Source organism: Pistacia vera, unplaced genomic scaffold (assembly GCF_008641045.1).
Source record: "Pistacia vera cultivar Batoury unplaced genomic scaffold, PisVer_v2 Contig228, whole genome shotgun sequence".
In the NCBI taxonomy this organism is placed as follows: Eukaryota; Viridiplantae; Streptophyta; class Magnoliopsida; order Sapindales; family Anacardiaceae; genus Pistacia; species Pistacia vera.
This window is the reverse complement of record NW_022196033.1, coordinates 940,478-966,753: the sequence shown is the minus strand read 5'-3', so window position 1 is coordinate 966,753 and position 26,276 is coordinate 940,478. Positions and strand designations below refer to the sequence as shown.

Genomic DNA, 26,276 nt, shown 5'->3' with positions numbered 1-26,276 from the left:
TCAACCTTAAAATAAACTAAAATGAAATGAGTAATACACGAACCTAAAACTGAGAAAATAGAAAATGAAGCTAATTGTGATACCTTAATACGTGAAAGTTTTAATAATTTTAGTCTTTAAAAGTTAAGAATGAATAACATAGAGAAAATAAAAGAGAGAATGATAGAATAAAGAATTTTAGGGATAAAATTATTAAAAATAGATGTTTGTAAAAAAAAATAGAGAGAGTTTTAAATTTTTAATATAAGATGAACGTTAAATATTTATATTAATAATAAGTTTTTTTATAAATTTATAAGTATAATTTATAAAAAATTGTGAGGGTAGGCCGAAGGGCTGGGTCCGCCTCTGCATGACAGCGACCGTAAAGAATTAATTTCTTGCCTCTGATGCCGACCAAAAAACAGCCATCTGGTATATTTTGACCCAAGCTGTCAATAAATTTGTTGGACTTATCTTCCAGGGGTCCAATATAATAATCTCCAGCAGATATTTTTGACTAGAAATAAGACATCACCGAAATTTACTCTTCTATCACGACACTCCAGTGCTTCTATATAGTTCTTAAAGTCCAACCTTAACATAAGGAAGCTACAAATTACTTACTAGTCAGTCAATATTATAGTTTATGTGAGTTCGGTTGTATCAAGTCATCTCTATAAAATAAATATTTTATTATCCCTGTTTATGGATATCTATGTGATGAAGAAACTTGGTCAAGATTTCTTTTAATTGTGATTGATTGATTTAACACGCAATCTGACTTGAAAATTTCTATTTACCTTGTATATATATGGCTTTCTATTCTCAGTTGAGGCATCAAGCAACTGAGAAATATTGCTTGCTTACTGTTCTCTAACAATGGCTTCAAAAATCCTTCATGTTATCCTCTCCTGCAGCCTTCTTTTTCTTCTCCAATTCCAGTTCTCTGCCGGCCAAAATGTTGTCAAAGCTGCTTACTGGTTTTCCGGCAGTGAATATGCGGTTTCCGACATCGATTCCTCTCTTTTCACTCACCTATTCTGCGCCTTTGCCGATCTTAATCCTCAAACCAACCGGGTCACCATTTCATCAGGAAACCAGGCCAGGTTCTCCACCTTCACCGCAACTGTCCAACGGAAAAACCCTTCCGTCAAAACCCTCTTGTCCATTGGTGGCGGCGGTGGAGACGCCGTTAAGGCAGCCTTTGCGTCTATGGCTAGCCAGGCTAGTTCAAGAAAATTGTTCATCGATTCTTCGATACAGTTAGCGAGAAACAACAACTTCCATGGCCTTGACATTGACTGGGAGTACCCGGCAAACGCTCAGGAAATGGCCAACTTCGGTTCCCTCCTCAACGAGTGGCGTGCAGCTGTCGCCGCAGAGGCTAGAAGCTCCGGCAAGCCAGCTTTGCTTCTCTCCGCTGCGGTTTCTTACTCTTCAAACTATTTCGGAGTCAACAACCCTGTCCAGGCTATCTCAAACAGCCTGGACTGGATCAATGTAATGGCCTACGACTTCTTTTACAATTCCAATTCCGGGAGAATCACTGGACCTCCTGCAGCTTTATATAGTCCTGGAACCCAAATCAGCGGCAACGCCGGAATCACAGCCTGGATTCAGGCTGGTTTGTCCGCTAAAAAAATAGTCCTGGGATTTCCCTATTTCGGCCATTCATTGCAGCTCGCCGATGCTAATAACCATGGATTTTGGGCACCGACGAGTGGAGTGGTGAACGGTGGCGCCACGGGGTACAAGCAAATCAAGCAATTTATAGCTCAAAATAAAGCGACCCATGTGTTCAATGCCACTGTTGTTTCGGACTATTGCTATTCCGGAACAACTTGGATTGGCTATGATGACACTCAGAGTATTTCTACCAAGGTCAATTATGCCAAGGGGAAAAACTTGCTTGGTTACTTTGCTTGGCACATTGCCAATGATGATAATTGGGCTCTCTCTCGTCTAGGTTAGTAAAAATTCTCATTTTTTTTTTGTCATAATTTGTTTAACTATTTACATTCTCAAAAATTTTAGAAACTTTTTTTGTTTTTGGTAATGGAGTATCCAAGCTAACTTACGCGTATCTTAACTAATATTAGAGTTCATTAAACACCATACAAGTTTAAATAATCAAATAAGTCATAACGTTATTATGTTAGATGACCTAAGGTTTGAATTTAAGAATTTAAGGAATTGAGCAAACTCCATTGACCGTCGGACTAACTCCGTAGAGTTAAAATTTTAGAAACTTTAACTGATGATAATAAACACTAAACGATAAACGTTGTAAATACTAGCTAATAAGGTTTACATTTTAAAATAATGTGGACATTCGAACTTGAGACACAGTATTTACGATTTAGTTGGTATCCTATTCTAATGGATTTATTTTCTCTGGTACTTGCAGCTTCGCAGACATGGGGATGAGCTTATATAGGCAACTTTACAGACAGGAAATATGTTGAAGAATAAAGATCATGGAAAAAAAAGATGACTCATCTTATACTAATAAATAATTACTTGAATAATGAGAATTATAAGCTCAATTTACTCTCTGTTGTAACGATAATCAAGTGAGACAAGAGCTTTATTCTGTATTTTATATGTCATTTTTCACGATATTAATTATCATATACTTCTAAACTTCATCAGTATATTACACTTGAAATTTTCCTGTTTAAATAAAGAACTATTAAGATAGGATGATACATTTATTAATCAATTGAAGGTCAGACCAAAAANTATTCTAATGGATTTATTTTCTCTGGTACTTGCAGCTTCGCAGACATGGGGATGAGCTTATATAGGCAAGTTTACAGACAGGAAATATGTTGAAGAATAAAGATCATGGAAAAAAAGAGATGACTCATTTCATACTAATAAATAATTACTTGAATAATGAGAATTATAAGCTCAATTTACTCTCTGTTGTAACGATAATCAAGTGAGACAAGAGCTTTATTCTGTATTTTATATGTCATTTTTCACGATATTAATTATCATATACTTCTAAACTTCATCAGCTTATTACACTTGAAATTTTCCTATTTAAATAAAGAACTATTAAGATAGGATGATACATTTATTAATCAATTGAAGGTCAGACCAAAAATTAATTTTAGAGGGGACCAATTTAAAATAATATAATATAAAACAAGAAAAAAAGTAAATAAGTTGCTATATTGAAGGTCAGACCCAAGAATTAATTTTAGAGGTTATCAATTTAAAATAATATAATATAAAACAAGAAAAAAGTAAATAAGTATAGTGTACTATTACTCCTAGATTAATATATATATTTTGAGTAGGGTCTCAAACCCTCGCTCGATCATGACTATGTAGGTCCGTCCATGGATATATTATACTTGCCGTATAAGAATAAGTTTCACTTAAAAATTTTAATAATTTTGAAATAAAACTTGGGTTGTGCATAGATTTTAGGATTAAATAAATTTTTATGTTGAACAATACATCAAATCCAAAAACATATATCAATAATAATATTAGAGAAAAAACAAGGTTTATATATTTATTTATTTTCTCTTGATGAAGACTTCAAATTAGTTCAGACACAAAGATCACTATCACAATGTGAGTCAACCTAATCAATATTTTGTACCTTCAAGGTATATGATACAATAGAAATATCAATCAAATCAACTAAAAATATTTTGTCCTTTGAATTGTTGGAGCCACTTCAAAAATAAGGGGCAAGAAAGTTGTATTCATGGTAGGAATTCTTTAAGCAATAAAAATTCTAATATGATGTGGGCTTAGGAAAAGAGATTCTAATAATATCAGGTTTTTTTCATTAAACCTGATATATAAATATATTATTTTCTTGTATGAGTGATATAACAAATTATAGATAAATACATTCATTGTAACGAAAGAGGTGATAAGATATTTTAATAATATTGACTCTGTTGGACGTAGTCTCTTTTTTGGATAAACCAAAATAAATCACGTGTGTACTTTCTCTTTACTATTTTACGTTATTTGTGTGTGATTGTTTGTTTGTTTGGTTTCGATTACTTTTTAGATTGTTTTTGTAATCCACAAATCATGTATGCCTCTTATCCATTTGTGAAATTATTTTGGATAATACTTCATGTATAAATTCTCTCATACAAACTGATGTGTTTTATGATTATTGGGTAATTTTGAATTAAAAATATTTGTATAGATAGTTTGTATACCTAATATTACTCGAAAATTTTAAATCAAAGACTCAAGACTCGTTGAATTTGTGAGACTGTAGGCAAGGATGAAGAGAACATCCTTCATATTATCCTTAATGAAAAATTAATAAATTTAACTAATCTTTCTAGAAATCTTATCAACTAATTAATTAATATCTTAATCACACAAAAAATTATATTCATTTAATTATCATTGTCAATGCCATATATATTTTTACCTAATTCAATGTGCTATACTAAAATTGTAAGTTGTATCTTTTTGCCATGAAACTAGCTTATAATGAAGAACACGAGGTACCATTTTATAAGTCTATTTTATAATAATAATTAATTTGGAGAGTAATTAAGATCATAATATTAAAAGATTAAGAGGAAATAGTGCCAATATTTTAATATATGTATATATTTTCTGAGTGTGTAGGTAGTTGATAAGTTAACAATAATAATTACTATCTTTTGACTTTAATTCATATATCACAATTAAATTAAGATATAAATGAATAATTAGGCTTTTAATGTTGTCAAAATTATAATATATGCTACTTATTCCAAGTTTTATCCGAATTTATGGGCCCTATGATATTAATTTATAATTCCCACGTGAAGTATGAGTTTAGGTAGTTTGGACTTTGGATAGTATTTTTGGGTTTGTTTACGATGTGGAGCTAAATTTATAGATACCAATCAAATCAAAGAATGTAAAATATTCTAAAAGAAATTTTTGATTATTATTAGTATGAAAAATATGCTTTAATCATGGCAAAAATTTTCATTTTATATAGGAGATTGGTAGTTAGGAGAAAAAAAAAAAAAAGCGTTAAAGATATATATTAAATCAATAAAGATAGACTGACAAATAAATCTTACAAACTTTCTCTCACAGACTCGATATAATAGTTAATAATTGGTTTAACTTGAATTCATCAAATAGGAAAATTTATCAGAAACCAATTATCAACTACTATGTCGGGTTTGTGAGAGAAAGTCAGCGTAATATTACTCATATTGAATTGAAAGTATTAAAAAGATAAAAATGAATAGATGTGGGATGCCTTTGTTGCTATACATCCCAAAGTTCTATGGACCATGGTTTGCTCTGAATTCGAGTTTTATCTGAACAAAATACAAATCGTGATAAACATATTTAAAAAATAAAAGTAAGAAATAAATTTAAATCATATATGGAAATAAATTTAAATCATATATATTCATCAATGTATATATGTCATTAGATCTTTAAAAATATTAAGAGTGCTCGATAAAGAAGATTCTTAATCAAATTCTACCTTAACTTCTAGGTGGCCTTCTCAATAGATTTGATATTACAGATTGTTGTACTTGGAAAATAATCACTCCACTCTAAGTTACATTTGCAAATCGATTATCAATTAGCTACATAAAGGTAATATTAAGGATCATAAACTGACTAATCATATAATTATGTTAAAAGATTTATAATTTGCAATATTATATTTATAAAAAAACAATACTGATGTCACGATTATATTGTAAGAATATATGTATGTATGCATATATAAAATAATTCTCTATTCAGAACGTCCTAATATTAATTTATCAAATATATACTATTGGATTTGAATTGTAAATTATCATTTCAATTTTATAAGATAAATAAATGGTATTTAAACATGATCCTCAAGAAATTAATATTATAATGTTCTGACTAGAGATTTTTTTGGGTATATATATATAGGTTGTCGTTGAAGCTCCAAGTAATTTACTGTCAAGCAAAAAACTTCACCTTTTATCTTTAATGGCTTCCAAAATCCTTCCATTCTTCATCATTTCCACTCTCATATTGCTTCTTCAACTTCAATTCTCGTTAGCCGGACGATATGGCTACCCAGGCGGACATGATGGCTACCCAGGTGGACACGGCGGCTCCCCAGGCGGACACAGAGGCTCCCCAGGTGGAGATGGTGGCTTTCCAGGCGGACACGGCGGTTCCCCAGGTGGCCACGGTGGCTTTCCGGGACACGGCGGCGCCCCAGGTGGAGGTCATGGCTTTCCAGGCGGACTTGATGCCGTTAGAGCTGGCTACTGGTTTCCGGGCGAGGGGTGTTCAGCTTCCGACATAAACTCCACTCTCTTCACTCACCTTTTTGCCGATGCAGCCGATGTCGATTCCCAAGCCAACCAAGTTGTCATTGATTATGCAAAACACTCCGAGGTCTCGACCTTCACACAAACTGTCCAACAAATTAATCCTGATGTCAAAACCCTTCTGTCAATCGGTGGAGGCAGTGCAAAGAAAACCGAATATGCATCAATGGCGAGCGAAGGCACCACCCGAAAGTCCTTCATCGATTCCTCCATAGATCTCGCAAGGAAGTACAATTTCCACGGCCTGGACTTTAACTGGGAGTATCCCTCCACTCCCACCGAGATGACCAACTACGGTCAACTCCTCAACGAGTGGCGAAATGCCATTAAAACCGAGTCGGCGACCTCAGGCAAGCCGCCTTTGCTTCTATCTTCAGCAGTCTTTCACTCATCCGATTATCAAACCATGGCTTACCCAATTGAGGCGGTATCGCATAACCTGGATTGGATCAATATCAAGGCTTACGACTTTTATGGTCCGAATTGGTCACATGTAACAGGACCTCCTGCAGCATTATACAATCCTCTGAGTGATGAAGCTAATAGTAACAAAGATTACGGAGTCACAACCTGGATTAACGCCGGCGCGCCAAAGCAAAAAGTCGTGATGGGCATTCCGTATTACGGGTACGCCTGGAAGCTGGCGGATGAAGACGAGCATGGTTTTTTTGCACCAACGGAAGGGCCGGCTCTATCCTCGGACGGGTCTGTTGGCTACAGTGAGATTAAGAATTTCATAAGGAAAGAATATGCCACAACTGTGTACAATGAAACTGCTGTTTCAAACTATGCATACTCTAAATCAACTTGGATTGGGTACGATGATACACAGACTGTTGCCACTAAGGTTCAATATATCAAGAAGAGTAAAATGCTCGGCTACTTTGCCTCGCATGTTCATCATGATGAAAAATCGGTTCTTTCTCAAACAGGTTTGTTTTTATTTTCGTTAGAAGAGTTTCTGAAGACGTCTATTCTATAAGAACAGATTTATTTACTCTATAAATTTAACAATTTTTAGGCAAATTTATATAACTGTTAATATTTTAGGTCCGAGTTTTAAGCAAATTCTGATTGATTTTTCAAACTAATCTGAAATTTTTTTCTGTGCATGTGGCAGCTTACGAGTCATGGGAGGGTCAGTCATGTGACTGAATCAACTGCTGAGCGTTGATGTATTAATGTAGATGTATTCAGATGACTCCGAATAATAATTTCATACAATAATATGATGCATGCAGATGTATCATGTACGTGGTCACATACGCGAAGGATTATATGTGTAATAAGGCAAAAAAAATAAAAAAAATAAGCCAAATAATAATTACAAACATACATACTTTCTTTCTTTGAATTATTTATTTTCATCTTATTGGATGGCCTTATCGAATGTCAATTGTGTGAGATGGTGAGACTGTACCATATAAATACTTTCAACTCAAACATAATAATAGTTTCGTTATGAACGATATATATTCATATCACTAAACTAATGATTAAGAAATCAATTCTGTTGTTCATTTATGATTGTTAGTACATATATTGCTTTCCATTCTATTAATTGCTAGTTGAATATGTGTTAGTATAAGTACATAAATACATAATGTATAATGTTTTTGGTATTATAAAAGCCGCATATAGTTTACAGAAAGCCATCCAGTCCAATGTTTGACATTTAAGTCACTGCAATATTTCAACTCGACAATTTTTTTATTGACAATTTGTTTAGATATATTGATGTCTTTGAAGATCTAAATGAAGATTAGGAGGTCCTTGTCCAATGTTTTTTTTCCCAAGAGAATAGGAGGAATTGGTCAACACCAAGTTTGAAAATTAATGGATGCCATGATGAAAATTTTAAGGGACTTATTATAAAGTTACCATTATATTTGCTTTGTGCATATGAAAAAAAAAATGAGTTCTAGACAGCCATAATTTCCATCGTGAGAGCTCATCAGAAGCAACTCTCCTTTTGTTTCTACATGCCATGGTTATGGTATCTCAAGTAATTCATGATTCATCATGCTATTATTATCACATATATAGTTAAAAAAAGTGAAAAAAAAAAAAATCTTAAAATCATTTCAATTATTGATTTTCTTTTCTGATACGAAACATTTTATTAGGAATCGATAGTGAACAATTAAAACATACTATTTTTTGTTAAGATAATTTTAACTATGTCTCACCATGCTTTGTACTATGTTAAAACGAGTTAATGAACCGATAGTGAACAATTAAAACATACTATATTATGAGTTAATAAATATTTACTAAACTGACCTCTTGCCATTTAGTCTAAACTTAACGGTATGAAGAATTTCTATTATTTTAGTATTTCCATACACAGTGGATCATAATTGATCCATAAAACTATACAGAGTTGATAAAATTTTGGTGTTTATATGATGGTGAGTTAATTTTGATGGAATTGGTTGTTGCATCTGTTGTAGAAGATAATATAACTAAAACGAAACTGCAAAAATTATGTAGTAATGATATAAAGGAGAACAAACAAGGGAAATTCGAACAACTTTATATTTGAAAATCAGAAAATTACAATAGCCAGATTGATGATCACTGCTGTCTACTGACCTCTTTAAATATAAGAGCCTGCATAGCTAGACTGAATTTATTCCCTAAAGACATCAATTTGGTTGTCAAACAGTAATCAATTGAAGATTGTCGATATGGTTTTAGACGCAAATATACCAAATCCCCTATTGCATGCAAGAAATGGTTCTGTCCCAAGTTGATCTTTGCTACTTCATACGATTTTGAGCCTTCTACAAATTTATGTTAGTGATTTTAGTTTCCTCCAGTATTTTATTTGAAAAATGAATAGTTTAGGCATAAAAAGCCAGAATTAATATAAGCGACCATTCAAAATTTCAACTTAAAAAAAAAAAAAAAAAAAAAAAAAAAAAAAAAAAAAAATGATGGTCATGATGATGAACACAACTTCCTTCCATTCCCACCTATCGTGATGGAATTGAAGTAGGGAAGTATTTTGGTATTAAAGCGAATAAATCATATATAATTTCTCATGTTATTATAATGAGATTATATAAATCATTTTATTTGTTCTGATCATATGAAAAAAATGAGTTAATTAAGATCATAGGTTACGTGATGATGTTCTGTCAGTTCATTGTGAGTGCTAAATAGCAGTATTTGAAGGAAGAAAATCATGATAATATCATGTTTTAACCAACTCCAGAGTTGATAAATGATTTCCATGATCAGCTTAGGATGAAGATTTATCGATTTATTTTAAGATTGAACTTGAAATATAAAGGAGTTCATTGTTGAATATTAAGAAAGAAATTAACCTATAAATTGTGACAATATATTCCCAGTATAATCACATTATATGGTTTTTAATCAAGGCATGCAACCAATGAATATGCATCACCTGAAAATCTTTCATCAATTCCTCGATAAATCTTGCAAGGCAATGCAATTTCCATGGCCTAGACTTTGATCGGGGGTACACCATGTTGGATATGGGTCATTTTTGTATGGGTTTAATGGATTATCAGCGTACATCGACGTACACGATAAACCCAATTAGTAATTGGGTTTGGAATTGGTTTGTAAAAATTTGGGCCTAAAATAATTGAGCCTAAATGTGATTGGTTTTATTATTATATGTGTTGTAACAGCGGAATGTCTAATGTGAGAAAAAAAATTGAAAGAGAGGAAAGGAGGAGTGAACTGTCATCATTAATATTATATTGCTGCAGATTTTTTAAAACTCAATAAAACTTCTTTATCTTGAATGCTGGACGTAGTTTATATATTGAGAACAAATCAGGGTAAAATCGATTATCTTCTTTACTTTTCTGCTTAAATTATCTGTAGATTTCAACGCACCATTGATTACCTAATTTATGGAGTGGCAAACAGCTAGGATTGGATCAATGTTATGGGTCATGACTTTTTGGTCCATTTTGGTCAAGTCTAATAGGGCCTCCTGCAGCATCATATAACCCTGAAAATGATGAAGTTAGCGCAGAAACGGATTGGTTCTGATAACGAGAAGAGCATTTCGGCTAAAGCTAAATATGGTAAGGAGGAGGGATTGCTTGGTTATTTTGCATGGCATGTTGGTAACGATGACGAATGGATTCTTTCTAAAGCAGGTCTGACTTAGATTTAATATAATTTTTTATACAATTAATTATGAACTTCATCAAAATTATGATATAGTTATCATTTGGTGCAAATATTAAAATTTTGAATATACATTGATAAATGGGCTTGGATAGGTTCAAGGTATTAATAAGTGGGCTTGGATAAGCTCAGGGGAGGAGGGAGAGCGGGAGGGCCCCAAACAAATGTGGTTGGGCTTGGATAGAAGCTATTTTTAAAAGTTAATTATAAAGAGGAGGTAATTCAACCACATATATTTCATACACCATAATAATTCACTAATTTGACTTTTAACACACATAATCAAATGCTATCATGATTATTTTTAAATTCTATACTTTGTGCCCACAATAAAGTCAAGTGTCTCTATGGAATAAAGTCAAATAGGTGAACTGGTGGTGCCTATTGGAACATAGTGGAGGTGGTGACAATGATGTTATGCTACTATACGTACGGACTTATAGATAGTGTTTGTGTCATGACTTGGAAATAGTTCCACATTGGTGGGGGATATCTTTGGGCTATAGGTATATAAACTTGGGTGTCACTTAACACGTTAGATGCGTTTTAGGTTTTGAAGCCCAAAGACAAAATTGTGAGAACTCTGTATCCACAATAGACAATATCTAATAGATGGGACCTTGGGTTGTTTCAAGTGGTATGGGGTATTAGAGCTGACCCGGACCCGACGGTAGGTGGTGAGCTTCATATGAGGACTTGTGGTACCTAAAGGGGTTCTTCATCATGACTTGGCAAGAGTCACACATCGATGGGGGAAGCATGGGCTAAAGGTCTATAACTTTGGGTTTCCCTTAACATATAAGGTGGGGGAAAGCATGGGCTAAAGGTCCATAATTTTGGGTTTCCCTTAACATGTAAGGTGGGGAAAACATGGGCTAAAGGTCCATACCTTTGGGTTTCCAAATTGTGTGTCCAAAGCAAATAATATCTGAAAAGTAGGACCCAGATTTTTCCAGTTTGGGTTGGGAATATTTGAATTAAAGAGTGTATTAATATTTTAGGACTTTGATTTATGTCTACTTCATTCCTCGTTGTTTAAGGATTTCACATTTTCATTCTCTGAAACTGAAATTGCAAACTTTTATTGTTATGTCATTCTACAAATCAAGAAATTTGTAAAAATAATAGCATTAATTAATACCGAAAGGCTTGGAAATTCCTCTTCAGCTCTTTCTCTCCCAAAATCATAGAAAAATTTTCATTCAAGATTAAGACATCACTAGATGAGTTGGAAAAAAAATATTTGCACATACCATTAACAAGTTATTCATTTTTTTTTTTTTTTGGTGACTGGGATGTCTGGATCAGCTTATCTGTACCTTAACAAATCCTTCTGGGGCCCTGAAGTTGACAGTCAAGTAAGCCGTGGTCACCCTTATTAGGGCATGTTGAGACTTGGTTATTCATTTTTTTTTGGTGATCGGAGTGTCCGGGTCAGTTGATGCATATTTCAACAAATCCCCGGGGCCTTGAAGTTGACGACCAGGTTAGTCCCTCAGTGATCACCCCTATTAGGGTCTGTGAAGACTCGAACTCAAGAGCTCATAAAACATTATTTTACTCTTTTATCATCAGGCCACCCAATAATAGTTCAAATTATTCATCCTTTCGATGCCAATAAACATCATCATCCATAGTTTGACAGAAAATCTAAATTCTTAATGATACAAGCATTTTATTGTACACACATTAAATTTCATATTTCACAAACTTAATTTTTTCTCGCAATAATAAAAACATTGCAGCTAGAAGGAACTAACCATATCTAAGCCTGCAAGAGCCACATTTTATAATTCATCTATCTCTCACATATGAGCTGTTACATCATTAATTGAAAAAGTGCTACATGAATAACCTTCCAACTGCACAGGAGATTCATATTGGTCATTTTGTTTCGAGAAAGCAGGCTTTTTGGGAATCATGATATTTGCGTTTTCATCTTTTAGCATCACGAAAACTTCCAACATGGATGGTCTATCATTTGGATTTTCTTGGACGCATAACAGAGCTATTTGCAAGCATTTTATTAATTTACAAGACAAATATGTGTCGTCCAATGATTCATCCATAAACTCCATACCTTTACCATCATTCCATAGCTCATATGCCTGAAATATTCAAATAAGTTGGAGTTTGTCAACCAGCCTTATCTCTAATTCTAATATTTTGATCCACATATCTTTAGAATGAATTATAAAAGAAACTTACATAATCAAGAAGACTCAGGTTTTCATTCGGACCATATAAAAGAGAAATCATTTTGCTACTGATGATTTGCAAAAGTAGAACCCCAAAACTATAAACATCGGATTTGGTTGAGTATATGCCTTTCTGGATATATTCAGGAGGAACATAACCACTGAAATGAATAATTATAATGTTTAGTGTGACTAACTAAATTTATTTTTTAGAAAGTAAAAAATTGAGAATAATAAAGTAGGATGAGTAAATACACTTACATAGTTCCGACAATACGGCTTGTGTTTGCTTCATCAAGATCATCTTTTGCAAATATTCTAGCTAAGCCAAAATCAGATATTTTGGGTTTCATTTCTCCATCCAATAAGACATTACTAACTTTTATATCTCGATGAATAATAGTTAACCTTGAGTATTCTTGGAGATATAGTAGGCCTTGCGTAACTCCTTCAATAATATGTATGCGTTTTTCCCAATCCAAAATTAACCTTCTTATGGGATCTGCATCAATTTTAATCATAAACTAATCATATAATGTAACTGCTACAAGCTAATATAAAAAAAGAAAAAAATTGCAAGTAGATGTACAAAAGATGAACATAAAGTTCTAACCGAATAGGTAAGTGTCCAAGCTTTTGTTTTGCATGTATGGGTAGATGAGTATCTGTTCTTCTCTATCAATACAAAAACCCAAAACTTGGAGAAGATTTACATGTTGTAGCTTGGCAGTAAGCATAACCTCATTTTTGAATTCTTCAAATCCTTGTGTGGATGTTTTTGAAAGTTTCTTCAATGCTTTTAACTGTCCATCTGGTAGTGTTCCCGAACAGAAGACAGTATTGTTGGTTGGTACCTTTCAATAGATACAGCTAATTCTGATAATACTATATATTGGCAAATTACATTAAACAAAAGACTAAAATGGTTAATGATAAATACTGTAACCAAACTTGCCTTGTAAACAGGGCCATATCCACCCTGTCCAAGCTTATTTTCAATTGAAAATCCATTGGTGGCTGCCTCTATATCACCCAATTGATATTCTGTCAGATTAGGAATGTTGGTATTAAGGTCTCCAGCGGATGCTGCTTTATTTGCTTTATCAGTGGATTCCTTAGTGGAGTTCACCAAAAACCCTATAAAAAAAATAATAATATTAAACTGCTTACTTATTTTAAGTAAAACAGTATTTATAAATTCTTGAGAAACTTACCTTTGAATCTGAGATTTCTCCTGCAGCAGTAAAATATCACAAATATTCCTAATAGAAGAGCAAAAGCAGCTATCGTAGACAAAAGGATTACTAACAATTGCCTCTTATCATTTTGTCCCTTTCTACTATCCTGACCTGAAGAATCAGTTATGCCCACTTCAGCTGAAAAATAATCAATATGTTAACTACAGGTGACGCAATAAATCCTAATTCATGGAGTACTTTGTTTACTTTAATCGTAGCTTACCTGCAGTACTGGAAAGGATCCAATTATAATCATAGGAGATTTGCCACACAACGTAGCCAAGTAGCTTCTTCTCCTTGGCATAAGAAACCTTAGTTCTAATCGCCTCAACGTCATCGAAGCAGTACCAAGTTGTTCCCTTTGTCCAGTAGTTCACCACATAAGTTGAGTTGTATCTAACATGAACATCAGGACCATATTGCTCAATGTAATTCTTGATTTCCTTATAGGCTACAATTCCGCCCTCCAAATTAGTGGGAAGTTGCTTTGCCAGTGCACCAATACCATTGTCCATAGGATTCTCCAGCCTCCATGCAAAACCATAGAAAGGTAAAAAGAACACGATTTTATTAGCCGATAATCCTCCGTCGATCCATTCTGCTATGCCGAAATCCGCATTGTCAAAATTATATGGATCATACAGAGATGCCTCAGTGCTCGTACGGTTGCCCCATCTAGGATCATTGTAAATGTAATCCACAAAAAGATGAACCCGATCCAAATGTTGTTGTATCGACTCTATAGGGTAACTTGTTGAATAAATCTTTGGTGTATGATAAACCATTGCCGTCAAGATCAGTGCAGACCGGCTAGAGTTTGTTGCCTCTAAATCAATAGCCGCTTTCCACTCTTTAAAGAGAATTCCCATATTGAACATATCAATACTTGTGCCTGGACCTTCGAAACCGTAACGTCTGGCTATTTTAATGGAGGAATCGATGAGGGATTTTCTGTTAGAAGAAGTGCTTACCATTGTAGAATAGGTTGCATCACCATTGATATAAATAGATAGCACTGTAGTGACTGATGGGTTGTTTTGTTTTATAGTATGTGTGAAGTCTGAAAGATGTTGGTCATCAGCTGGTGATAAAGAGAGCTGGTAGGAGGTAGAATTCACAGAAGCATAATCACAAATAATGTGAGTGAAGAGAGCAAAATTGATCTCCGAAACGGGAAACTCATATTGGTTATACTCGTAAAAACCAGCCCTGATCCAATTAGTTTGAGCCATTGATGGGTGCAGTTGTATAGAGAGGAATATATAGAAAACAACACTGAGGATAATCTTGGGTACCATTTGAAAAGCTGCTTGAAGCTCAAGTTTTTATCTATTAGCTTATCTCTTCTGTGTTATATATATATATATATATGCTTATTAAGTGGAGAAGAAAGCTCTCTTAAATTTCTTGTACACACTAGTTTGTATATGGTGCAAACCTCAACCCTTCACACATGAAATCAAATCAAGTCAAAAAGATGGTGTTAATTTCGCTAATCAAGTAAAAAAGATGGTGGAAATTTTGCTACTGGAAAGGGATTAATGTTACGAGCATGTTTGGTTGAGCTTATCTATTGACCAAAAAAACTTATTTAAAACTGTAAACACTTTTCTAATTTTTTTAGCTTGTTTAATATCATTTCAAAAACGCTTGTATGATTCAAAATAAGTCATTGTACAACTTATGGAAAAAACTCAAAACTTGAGCTTTTTCTATTAACTTTTTTTCAACTTATTTAAATTGTTGTAATTTAAAAAATATCCTCCTATTTTATATATTTGACTTAAATAATTTTTGTTTATTATAGTCCTTTTTAATAAATTAACAATAAAAAGCTCTTTTACATTTTTCTAACCAAACAATTAATTCATACAAACTCTTTCTCTATAAGCAATACTCGAATAAACCGTAGCAAACATATGCTACATATACGAATTTTATATAAACTATTATATTAATATTTTTTTCTTAGTATATGATATCAAATTATTATATGAACTCTTTTTCCTTTTACTATTATATAAATTTTTATGCAAAAGATTATATATCAGTATAAATGTAATAATATATTCAAACATTAATCAAATGATGCAGCAAAATTCGAAAATCAATGAAGAGAGACCTTGACTTGGTTTCAGCATTGACTTGGTTGGGCCAGAGGCAGACCAACATTATGGCCTGTGGGGCCATGACAACCAAAGTGGAAGGAAACTTTTGAACATTTACCTCTAAATAAATATCTTAATTTTACCACATTAAATCTTTTTCTCCTTTCAGCCCCCTTATTGTTCAAAAGTACACTTTAACCCCTTAACTGCAAATTTCTGATTCCATCTTATAAATACCCTTCGCCATATTATTCTATTATTTATTGAATTATAGATTTCTTATCATCACATTTGAGGTCCACATATGAGTTAGATATCATATAAGTTAAAGTATAAAATCGAAAATTCACAAGGAAACCTGTTATTTTCTTAATTAATTACATGGTGCCGCCTTTAAAAAATTGATTCCCTTAGTATTTATCTTTATTTCAAATTTAAAAATAATATATATCTTACCTCACAATTTTTTTTTTTTTAATATCATACACTAATTTATCTTTTGTTTATCTATTTTATTTTATTAAATTATTATCATTATTTATAATAAAATCTCATTAAAGATTTTTAACGGATCTATTGTAATCATAATTTAGTTTTCATTTCCATTTCTTTACTATTATTATTTTATTTTTAACCTTACACTTGGAATTACTTATTGAAATAAGAAAAAAAAAAAATTCGTGTTTTTAGTATTAAAATTTTAAATTTGGTATTTTCAAATAGTATTATAAAGAGCTAATTATGTAAATTTCTAAGTCCACCATTTTGGAGATTACTATGACCACTAAAAGACTTTGACGTGGTTATTGTTGCTGATACATTTGACTTATAAGCCTAATAAAGCAAGACTCTAAGAACGTTGTCTTGAAGTTAAGAGTCTTTATAGTGAATTTGGTCTACAATATTATTAGGTTCATAAGTTTTTATTTCGTAGTCAAGGCGTTATGGTGGATGGTCCAAGTCGTTTAGTCTACTTTCCAAGGCAAGTTGGATTCTAATAATTTTTACTTTTACTTATATGGTAAGCAACTCATGTGTAGACCTGAAATTGGTGATAATAAATTGAGTATTTATATTAAAAATTAAATTCTCCTTTTTTTTTTGGTTAGCCTTATTGAAAACCAATAATGATCTCTTCGTCACCAGTTTTTGAAGAACATTTCTCCACCTTCACAGAAACTCTGAAACAAAAGAAATATCCATAAGTTGGTGGAATCAGAAAATTGCAATTTTTGGGGTTGAAGGTAAAGTTAGAGAAGTAAGGGGGCCAAAAATTTATGTTGTAAAATTGATATATTTAATTATTAATAAGTAAAAATTTAAAATTTCCTCGGTGGTCACCGTGGCCCAACAAGCCATAATGTTGGTCCGCCTGCCTCAGCCACCAAGTCAAAGTCTTTTTGTGGAGGACGAAAGTTTGTAATAAGTATCCGTTTAGAAATTTCATGATGTAGCATTGCCCTCTAATTGATAAATTATTTATCTTTAATAAGTTTTTTTACATTTTCATCTCTCCTAATCAGACACATTATACTTTGTATACAAGCTTTATAAGACTAGTATTATAAGAAAAAATATTCTTTATATACAATTATTACTTATGACCAATAGAATTTCTGCAATCTGTTTCAGACGCAAGTTTCCATCCTCTTTTTGACTTGATTGGATTCATTTGCGGAGGTTGAAGTTTCCACCATCAATCACGTCGGGCAACAAATTTAACAGAGCTGTCTGGTAAGCATTACATGTAACATACAAGACCTAACAGATAAAAGTTCTTTTCAATGGTGCCAGATTACCACCTTGTTATTTTCTTTTCTTAGGCGTCCTTATACTTTTTTTAACCAAGGTATCTAAACTAACTTATGTGTACTTCAACTACTCTTTGGGATAGTCCCTATACTTTTACTTATATGATAAGCATTCATGTGTGGACCTAAATTGGTGATATAAATTAATCTATTTTCAATTAATAATTGAGTAATTATGAAATTCTTTATAATTAAAGAGTAAGGACTCCTATTTTTTCTTGTTAGCCTTATTGAAAAAATAAGATCTATTCATCACTAATTTTTTAAGAACACTTCTCCACCTTCACGAAAATCTGAAACAAAAGAATACACATAAGTTGGCGATATCAGAAAATTTCATTTATGGGGTTGAAAGTGAACGAAATAGAGACAATAACCGGAACAAAATATAATATAAAACAAATCAAATAGTAAACAAAGAAAAATATACGCGCGATTTACCCTGGTTGACCCAATGTGGGCTACGCCAGCTGAGTCATATTATTGCAATATGCCTCACCTCTCTTGTTTACAATGAATGAATTGTTCTCGCACACATAACAAGAGAAAAGTATGTTTATATCTAGGTTTAAGAGACTAAACCTAGTTACAAGAATTCCTATTCCTAAGCCCAATCCAATAAGAAATTAGTAACTTAAAAGAAATCCTACAGCGTTATACATGGAAAAGCCCAAAACCCCTACGGGCTCGGGGGCGCTGCCCCCACGACCCCCAAGTGCGTCTCCGTTCCCATTAATGCTGAAGTAGTCGACAACTCCAACATTCTCCCACTTCGAATACTTCACACATGAAGGCCTACCTCATCAACACACCATGTAAACTTTGCTAAGCTCACAGACTTGGTAGAAAATCTGCAGCATTAACAATTGATCAACCTTCTCTAACAACACCAATTTTTCCTCCACCTTTTGCCTGATGAAATGATATTGTATGTCAATGTGTTTTGATCACGATGAAAGGCAGGATTCTTGGCTAAGTAAATAGCCCCTTGATTGTCACACCTAATCTTCACAGCATCAAGCTTGAAACCAAGCTCTAAACTCAATCTTCGAAGCCACATGCTTCCTTGCCAGCATGTGTCATGCCATGTATTCTGCCCATCGATGACAAAGCCACAGTACTTTGCCTTGTACTCATCCAACAAACAGCACGCACCAAATAAAGAGAATACATACCCACTTGGGAACGCCTACTATCGAGATCACCTCCCCAATCAGCATCCACAAACCTATCACATCTACTCATCCCCAGTCGCCATGCCTCCATAACATAATGATAATCCGAGGTCCCACGAAGATATCTAAGAACCCTCTTTACAACACTCCAATGCTCCTTACCAGGATTTGACATAAAGCACTCAAAACCCCCACTGCTTGTGCAATATCGGGTCACGTGCACACCTGGCATATGTCAAACTACCTACAGCACTCGCATACGCACATGTGTCATTTCTTCGCATCTTCCTCAGACTTAGGACACTGATCAGTATACAATTTCACTCCCAAAGTCATAGGAGTCTTCACAGGTTTGCAGTCTACCATGTTAAATTTCTTCAACTCCTCCTCGATGTACTTTCTCTGCCCTAACCACAATTTACACTCTGACGATCTCTAGTAGTTTGCATACCCAAAATAAAATTTGCAGCCCCAAGATCCTTCATGTCAAATTGTGCAGCCAACAAACCCTCACAGAATTTCAACTTCTTGCTATTTCCTATCAGACATATCATCTACATATAAGGTTAAATAACAAAGACATTTTCTAACCTTTTTACGTACACACAGTGATCCACGTTGCTGCAGCTAAAACCATGCTGAAGAACATAGGTCGAACTTTTGGTACCACATCCTTGGTGATTGTTTAAGTCCATACAGAGACTTCCTCAACCTACGCACCAATTCTTCCTTCCCTTACATACAAACCCCTCAGGTTGCTCATGTAAATTTCCCCCTCTAAATCTCCATGTAAGAATGTGGTCTTTACATCAAGTTGCTCAATTTCAAGATCATACGCAGTAGCAATAGATAGACATACCCGATTGATGTTAACTTGGCCACAGGAGAGAAACTCTCACCATAATCAACATCCTTAATCTACGAGAATCCCTTTGCACAGTCTCGACTCATACTTTGCAATTGTCCCATTTGCCTGCAACTTTCTTTTGAACACCCACTTGCAACCAATTGCCTTTCTATCCTTAGGCAATTTACTAGGGTCCATGTACTATTCTTGTCCAGTGACTGCTCTCATCATTCATCGTAACCTCCCACAGATTTGCATCTTCCATGGCTCTTGCTTCATTTACATTCCTAGGTTCATCACCAATCACATTCAAAGCATGTAATCCACTCAAGGCACTTAGAGAGAAATGAACTGGTGCCTTTCTAACTCTTGTAGATCTCCTCAATTGATGGCACCACAACTTCATCATCAGAATCATCCTCAGAATCTCTACAGAACCCTCATCAGCCACACTATCAAGTTTATCTCCATGGTCAGATTCTGTAGACCTAAATTTTCAGTCTCTGCAGCAACATTAGGAGTCATCTCCTCCTCTTGCTCTACTGTAGTCACATCAAACTGAATTTTTTTGACTGCTCAAGATCTTCAGGAGTTCCCACACGTTGTTTTACCTCTCTAAAGATTACATCTTTGCTGTAATAATGCTTCTACTCATATGATTCCACAACTTGTTCCCTTGATGCCTCCTTGAACCCCACAAACTTGCACTTCTCAGATTTACTGTCAAGCTTGCTTATCTTCTCCTTTGGCACTGCACATACACATCACAACCAAAAACTCGAATAAAGACAGATTAGGTTTCTTACCATACAAAGCTTCATACGGCGTCATATCTTTAACAAAGAAGTGGGAGACCGATTCTTCAAATAACAAGCCATTGCGGTAGCTTCAGCCCAAATTCAAGCCCCAAATCTGTCATATTCAACATACATCTAGCCTTCTCTAATAGTGGCCAATTGAGACTTCAACCACTCTTTTGCTGAGCGTGTAAGGTGTAGTTTTCTGCCTTGCAATTCCGGGTGTCGCACAAAATTGCGCAAACTTACTAGAGCAAAACTCACTGCCATATTAGTTCGCAAAGCTTTAATCTTCCTATCAAACTGATTCTCAACTAAGGCTTTAAATCCTGAAATTCTCAAAAGCCTCAGACTTGTGCGCATGAAATAAACCCAACAGTATCTAGAAAAATCATCAATGAAAGATACATAATACCTGGATTTCCAACAGATTCCACTAGAGTGGGCCCAAAACATCACTGTGAATTAACTCCAGTATTTTTGTTGCTCTCGTGCCTGTCGATTGAAAACTAACCCGATTCTACTTGCCTTGTAAACATTCCTCACAAAACCCAAAACTCATGGAACCGTTTTGGAATACCTTCAGCCATATTCTGAGTCATCAAAGTAGACAAAGCCGTCTCTCCAATGTGCCCCATTCGCTGATGCCACAATGTTGCAGAATCAATTTCTTTTTCAGCCTCCTTTTCCAAAACATAACCACCCAAAGAGGAATTTCTTACAACTGATGCTTGCAGCCTGTATAGTGTACCATGTCGAACTCCTCGTGCAATAACCATAGATCCCCGAGTCATCTTATAAGATGTTCTGTCACAATTGAAAACTATGCCTGCGTCAGCCATTGTTCCAATAGAGAACAGATTTCTACTCATACCAGGGATGTGCATCACTTCAAGGAGTGTCCTCACTGAACCATCATGCAACCTCAGCCTGATTTTCCCGCGACCAATAATCTTCATAGCAGTATCATCTCCTAACAGAACGTTTCCTCCATTGTATGTCTCATACTCACAAAACCATTCCTTGTGAGGTGTCATATGGAATGACGCACCAGTATCAACATACCGGACTGATTGGTCTGATCCAGCCATACATGCAGCAGCCACATACATATCACCGTTTGATTCCCGTTTGTACGAAGTTTCAGCTTCCTTCCCCTTCACTGGTTTGTTTCTGCAGTCTTTCTTAAAATGCCTAAATTCCTGACATCTCCAGCATTTAATCTTACTTTTATCCTTGCTCTTAGATCTACCTCGCGACTTTCCCCTGTCGCCAGACTTATTAGAATTCCTATTAAGGTTTCGTCCCCTAGCAGTTAAAGCATCCCTAGATGAACCCTCTGAACCTCTTCGCCGCATATCCTATGCCAATAATGTAGAACATACAGATTCCCATGACATCTGTGTCAGTCCTCCACCACCAATCGCAACAATCAGGTTGTCCCACGTATCAGGCAGCGAGCATAACAATGTTACCACTTTCTCAGATTCGGTGAGTTGTACATCCACAGCCAGCAGTTGATTCACCAGAGTATTAAACTCATCAAGATGTGCAGCAAGAGAATCCCCATCATGCATACGAAGATTGTAGAGTTTCTTGCGACGGAACAACATGTTCACCAAAGACTTACTCAGATACATATTTTCCAGCTTCTGCCATAAACCCTTAGCCGTATCCTGATCCATCACATTCGTTAGAACAGAGTCCTCAAGACAGATGCGAATCAAACCTCTGGCTTTCCGATCCATCTTGTCCCATTCAACAAGTGCGGCATGATCAGTCGCTGATAATTCTCCTTCAGCAGGTTTAGACCTAAGCGTACTTGACAATGCAGTTCCAGACGTTTCACTTGTAGTAACAATGGCAGTCCCGATTGTCAGCCTATCATTCACAATTGCACCCCACAGGTCCATATCAACGAGTAGATCCTCCATCCGCAGTTTCCAAAGCTCGAAGCATTTGCTGTCGAATTTCTCAATCTCAACCTTTGATCCTGCCATCTCTAACTCACAATCTAACAAAACCTTGCTCTGATACGAATTGAACGAAATAGAGATAACAACCGGAACAAAATATAATAGTAAAACAAATCAAACAGTAAACAAAGAAAATAATACGCGCGATTTACCCTGGTTGACCCAATGTGGGCTACGTCCAGCTGAGTCAATATTATTGCAATATGCCTCACCTCTCTCGTTCACAATGAATGAATTGCTCTCACACACATAACAAGAGAAAAGTATGTTTATATACTAGGTTTAAGAGACTAAACCTAGTTTTACAAGGATTCCTATTCCTAAGCCCAATCCAATAAGGAATTAGTAACTTAAAAGAAATCATACAGCGGTTATTCATGGAAAAGCCCAAAACCGCCTACGGGCTCGGGGGCGCTGCCCCCGCGACCCCCTAGTGCGTCTCCGTTACCCATTAATGCTGAAGTAGTCGACAACTCCAACAGAAAGGATGGTTAGAGAAATAAGGGGGCCAAAAAATAGTAAATTTTATGTGATAAAGTTGATATATTTAATTTATAAGTAAAATTTCAAAATTTTCCTCGGTGGTCAACAAGGCCGGCTCAACAAGCCAAAATCTTAAATTATTAGCATCAAGACTTTTGCTTTCCAATTTGTGATGTAGCATTTGCTAATGTTGAAGTTTCCACCTTCAATCATGTCCGCAACAAATTTAACAGAGCTTTCTTTCGCCACACTTGATAAACATATACAAGTAACATAGCTAAAAGATAAAAAGTTCTTTCAAATGGTGGCCAAGATTATCACCATTGTCATTTTCTATATTTTCTTCTCTATAAAATTGCGCCCTTCAATAGCGCAAACTAATTGGATCAGGGTTGGTTATTACCGTCCATCAAATGAGTTCCCGATCCCGTACATAAATTTTACTCTCTTCACTCACATAATTTGTGCTTATGCTGCTGTGAATTCCACCTCCTACCAACTCTCTTTATCGCCAGGTGACCAATAACATTTCTCCACCTTCACACATACTGTCAAACAAAAGAACTCATCGGTCACAACATTGCTATCTATTGGGGGTGAAAATGGAAATAATTCAACCTTTTCTTCCATGGTAAGCAATCCTTCTCTCAGAAAATCCTTCTCTCAGAAAATCCTTCATCAATTCCTCGATAAAAATAGCGAGACTTTATGGTTTTCAAGGCCTAGACTTCGCTTGGCAATATCCAGACACAAGCGGTGATATGTTCAATATGGGAGTTCTCTTTCAAGAGTGGAGGGCTGCTATTGATTTAGAGGCAAGAAGCTCTAACAACTCGCAACTGATCTTGACAGCAAAAGTTAGATATTCAACATTGATATCTCTACAAGGTTACCCTGTACAGATGATAAAACAGAATTGGTCCATGTTATTTCTAGTAATTACACTCAACCTCTTTCGAGCAACCTTACAAGCGCTCATGCAGCTTTGTATGACCCTAGTAGTTATCTTAATACGGATTATGGTATAAGAGATTGGATCATTGGAGGATTATCAGCTAATAAATTGGTTTTGAGTTTGCCTTTCTATGGCTCCGCGTGGACGCTTGAGAACCCTATAAACAATGGTATTGGTGCGCCAGCAAAAGGACCAGCTGTTGATGGAACTGGATTTCTTACACACAAAGAAATCAAGAATTACACAAAGCGAAATGGTCCGGATGTTCATGTTTTGTACAACTCAACTAATGTGGTTAATTACTGGACAAAGGGAACAACTTGGATTGGGTTTGATGATGTTGAAGCTGTTAGGGCTAAGGTTGCTTATGCCTAAAAGAAGAAGCTACTTGGCTACTCTGCATGGGAGGTTTCCTATGATGATAATTGGGTACTTTCTCGAGCTGCAGGTAAGTACAATTAATGCTTCACTCTTAGTACGAATTGGTTATTTGGCTTCTAGTTGATTAAGCATGCTCATGATAAAATTAATATCAAAATATCCTGGCTAAAGAATTATAACGTATATTGCAATGTAGTTAATTGTAACATTTTGAGCATTTTCCAGCTGAGGTGCGTACAAATGATTCTTCGGTTCACGAGGATAATAAAAAGGGGCAACATAAGAGAAGTTTGTCAGTAATCCTTTTGTCTACTGCAGCAGCTGTTATTCTTCTACTAGGAATATTTGTAGTGTGTTTCTGCTGGAGGAGAAAGCTCATATTAAAATGTAAGTTTTAATTTTCACAATTTATATGAGTTAATGTTTCATTTAAAACTTTTTGATGATTAAATTGTCTTATCGCAATGAATAAGGAAGTTAACAAATTTATTTCTTCGTTTTTTTTTTTTGGTTGACAGGAACGGTGGACTCCACTAAACAACCCAAAGATAAAGTAATTACAGGAGTTGCAGGTGGAGATTTTAACAGCAATATTCCTGATCTTGTAGAATATACTTTGGTTGATATTGAGGTAGCTACCAACGGATTTTCAATTAAAAAAAGCTTGGACAGGGTGTATATGGCCCTGTTTACAAGGTACAATACCTTATTAGGATTTTTATCATATTAAGAACAACACTTTCATGTGCTTAACTCTTTATTCTTTAGTTTTAATGTAATTTTCGCAGGGCATAATTTTAATTTAACCTTTTAAGGAATAGAAAATGCTAGAGTTTGTATATTGCTAAGGTGTACTACCAAGTGGACAGGAAATAGCTGTGAAGAAACTTGCACAAACCTCCTCTCAAGAATATGAGGAATTCAAGAATGAGGTTATGCTTACAGCAAGGCTACAACATGTAAATCTTGTTTGAGTTTTGGGGTTTTGCATTGATAAAGAAGAAAAGATACTTGTCTACGAATACATGTCCAACAAAAGCTTAGACTATTACCTTTTTGGTCAGAATTTTATTTGCAAGTTTATGCTTTTGTTTTAGCCATTTTGTTGCCTTAAAGACTGACGGTTCATTATTACATTTATATATATAGATCCTGTTAGACTATATATTTTGGATTGGGAAAAACGTATTCAAATAATTGAAGGGATTACTCAAGGGCTTGTGTATCTTCAAGAATACTCAAGATTGACTATTATTCATCGAGATATAAAAGTTAGCAATGTCTTATTAGATAGAGATATGAAGGCAAAATATCAGATTTTGATATGGCTAGAATATTTACAAAGGATGATCTCGAAGTAAACACAAAACGTATTGTCGGAACACTATAAGTATCACTACTCTTAATGCTATATTATTGTCTCAAGATTTTTGCTTGTTTTATATAATTAATAACTTTGTCATTGTTTTGTAATAATCTGACATAGTGGTTATGTTCCTCTTGAATATGCTAGAAGAGGCATATACTCAATTAAATCCGATGTTTATAGTTTTGGGGTTCTACTTCTACAGATCATAAGTGGCAAAAGGATTTCCCATTTATATGGTCCGAGTGAAAGTTTGACCCTTCTGGACTATGTAAGTTAATTTTGTTAGAAGCTGGTTTTAAGATCTATGGATGAAAAGTATTCAGGTTTTAGCACTAAAATAAATTATTTGATAATTTTTAGGCATATGAGTTGTGGATTAATGGTAAAGCCATGGAATTTATGGATGAATCACTAGATGATACATCTTCATCATGTAAATTAGTGAGATGCTTGC

At 34.6% G+C, this 26,276-nt stretch overlaps 4 protein-coding genes across 4 annotated transcripts; 3 read left to right on the top strand and 1 right to left on the bottom strand.

Moving 5' to 3' along the window:
- The first annotated feature begins 799 nt into the window (after nt 1-799).
- On the top strand, nt 800-2,463 carry LOC116131072 (class V chitinase-like). Its single transcript, XM_031416714.1, has 2 exons — nt 800-1,948; nt 2,390-2,463. Exons 1-2 carry the CDS (start codon nt 862-864, stop codon nt 2,407-2,409), a joined length of 1,107 nt encoding a protein of 368 aa, XP_031272574.1. The 5' UTR covers nt 800-861; the 3' UTR covers nt 2,410-2,463.
- Nucleotides 2,464-2,770: 307 nt separating this feature from the next.
- Nucleotides 2,771-7,777, top strand: LOC116131027 (class V chitinase-like). Its single transcript, XM_031416683.1, has 3 exons — nt 2,771-2,904; nt 5,899-7,240; nt 7,429-7,777. Exons 1-3 carry the CDS (start codon nt 2,881-2,883, stop codon nt 7,461-7,463), a joined length of 1,401 nt encoding a protein of 466 aa, XP_031272543.1. The 5' UTR covers nt 2,771-2,880; the 3' UTR covers nt 7,464-7,777.
- Nucleotides 7,778-12,189: 4,412 nt separating this feature from the next.
- Nucleotides 12,190-15,152, bottom strand: LOC116131054 (cysteine-rich receptor-like protein kinase 19). The gene is made up of 8 exons (XM_031416699.1): nt 14,622-15,152; nt 14,144-14,570; nt 13,897-14,058; nt 13,639-13,819; nt 13,296-13,507; nt 12,944-13,184; nt 12,693-12,843; nt 12,190-12,592 (listed from the first exon to the last, which is right to left on the bottom strand). Exons 1-8 carry the CDS (start codon nt 15,150-15,152, stop codon nt 12,290-12,292), a joined length of 2,208 nt encoding a protein of 735 aa, XP_031272559.1. The 3' UTR covers nt 12,190-12,289.
- Nucleotides 15,153-23,418: 8,266 nt separating this feature from the next.
- LOC116131053 (class V chitinase-like) lies at nt 23,419-24,447 on the top strand. The gene is made up of 2 exons (XM_031416698.1): nt 23,419-23,632; nt 24,020-24,447. Exons 1-2 carry the CDS (start codon nt 23,419-23,421, stop codon nt 24,445-24,447), a joined length of 642 nt encoding a protein of 213 aa, XP_031272558.1.
- The last annotated feature ends 1,829 nt before the right edge of the window (nt 24,448-26,276 follow it).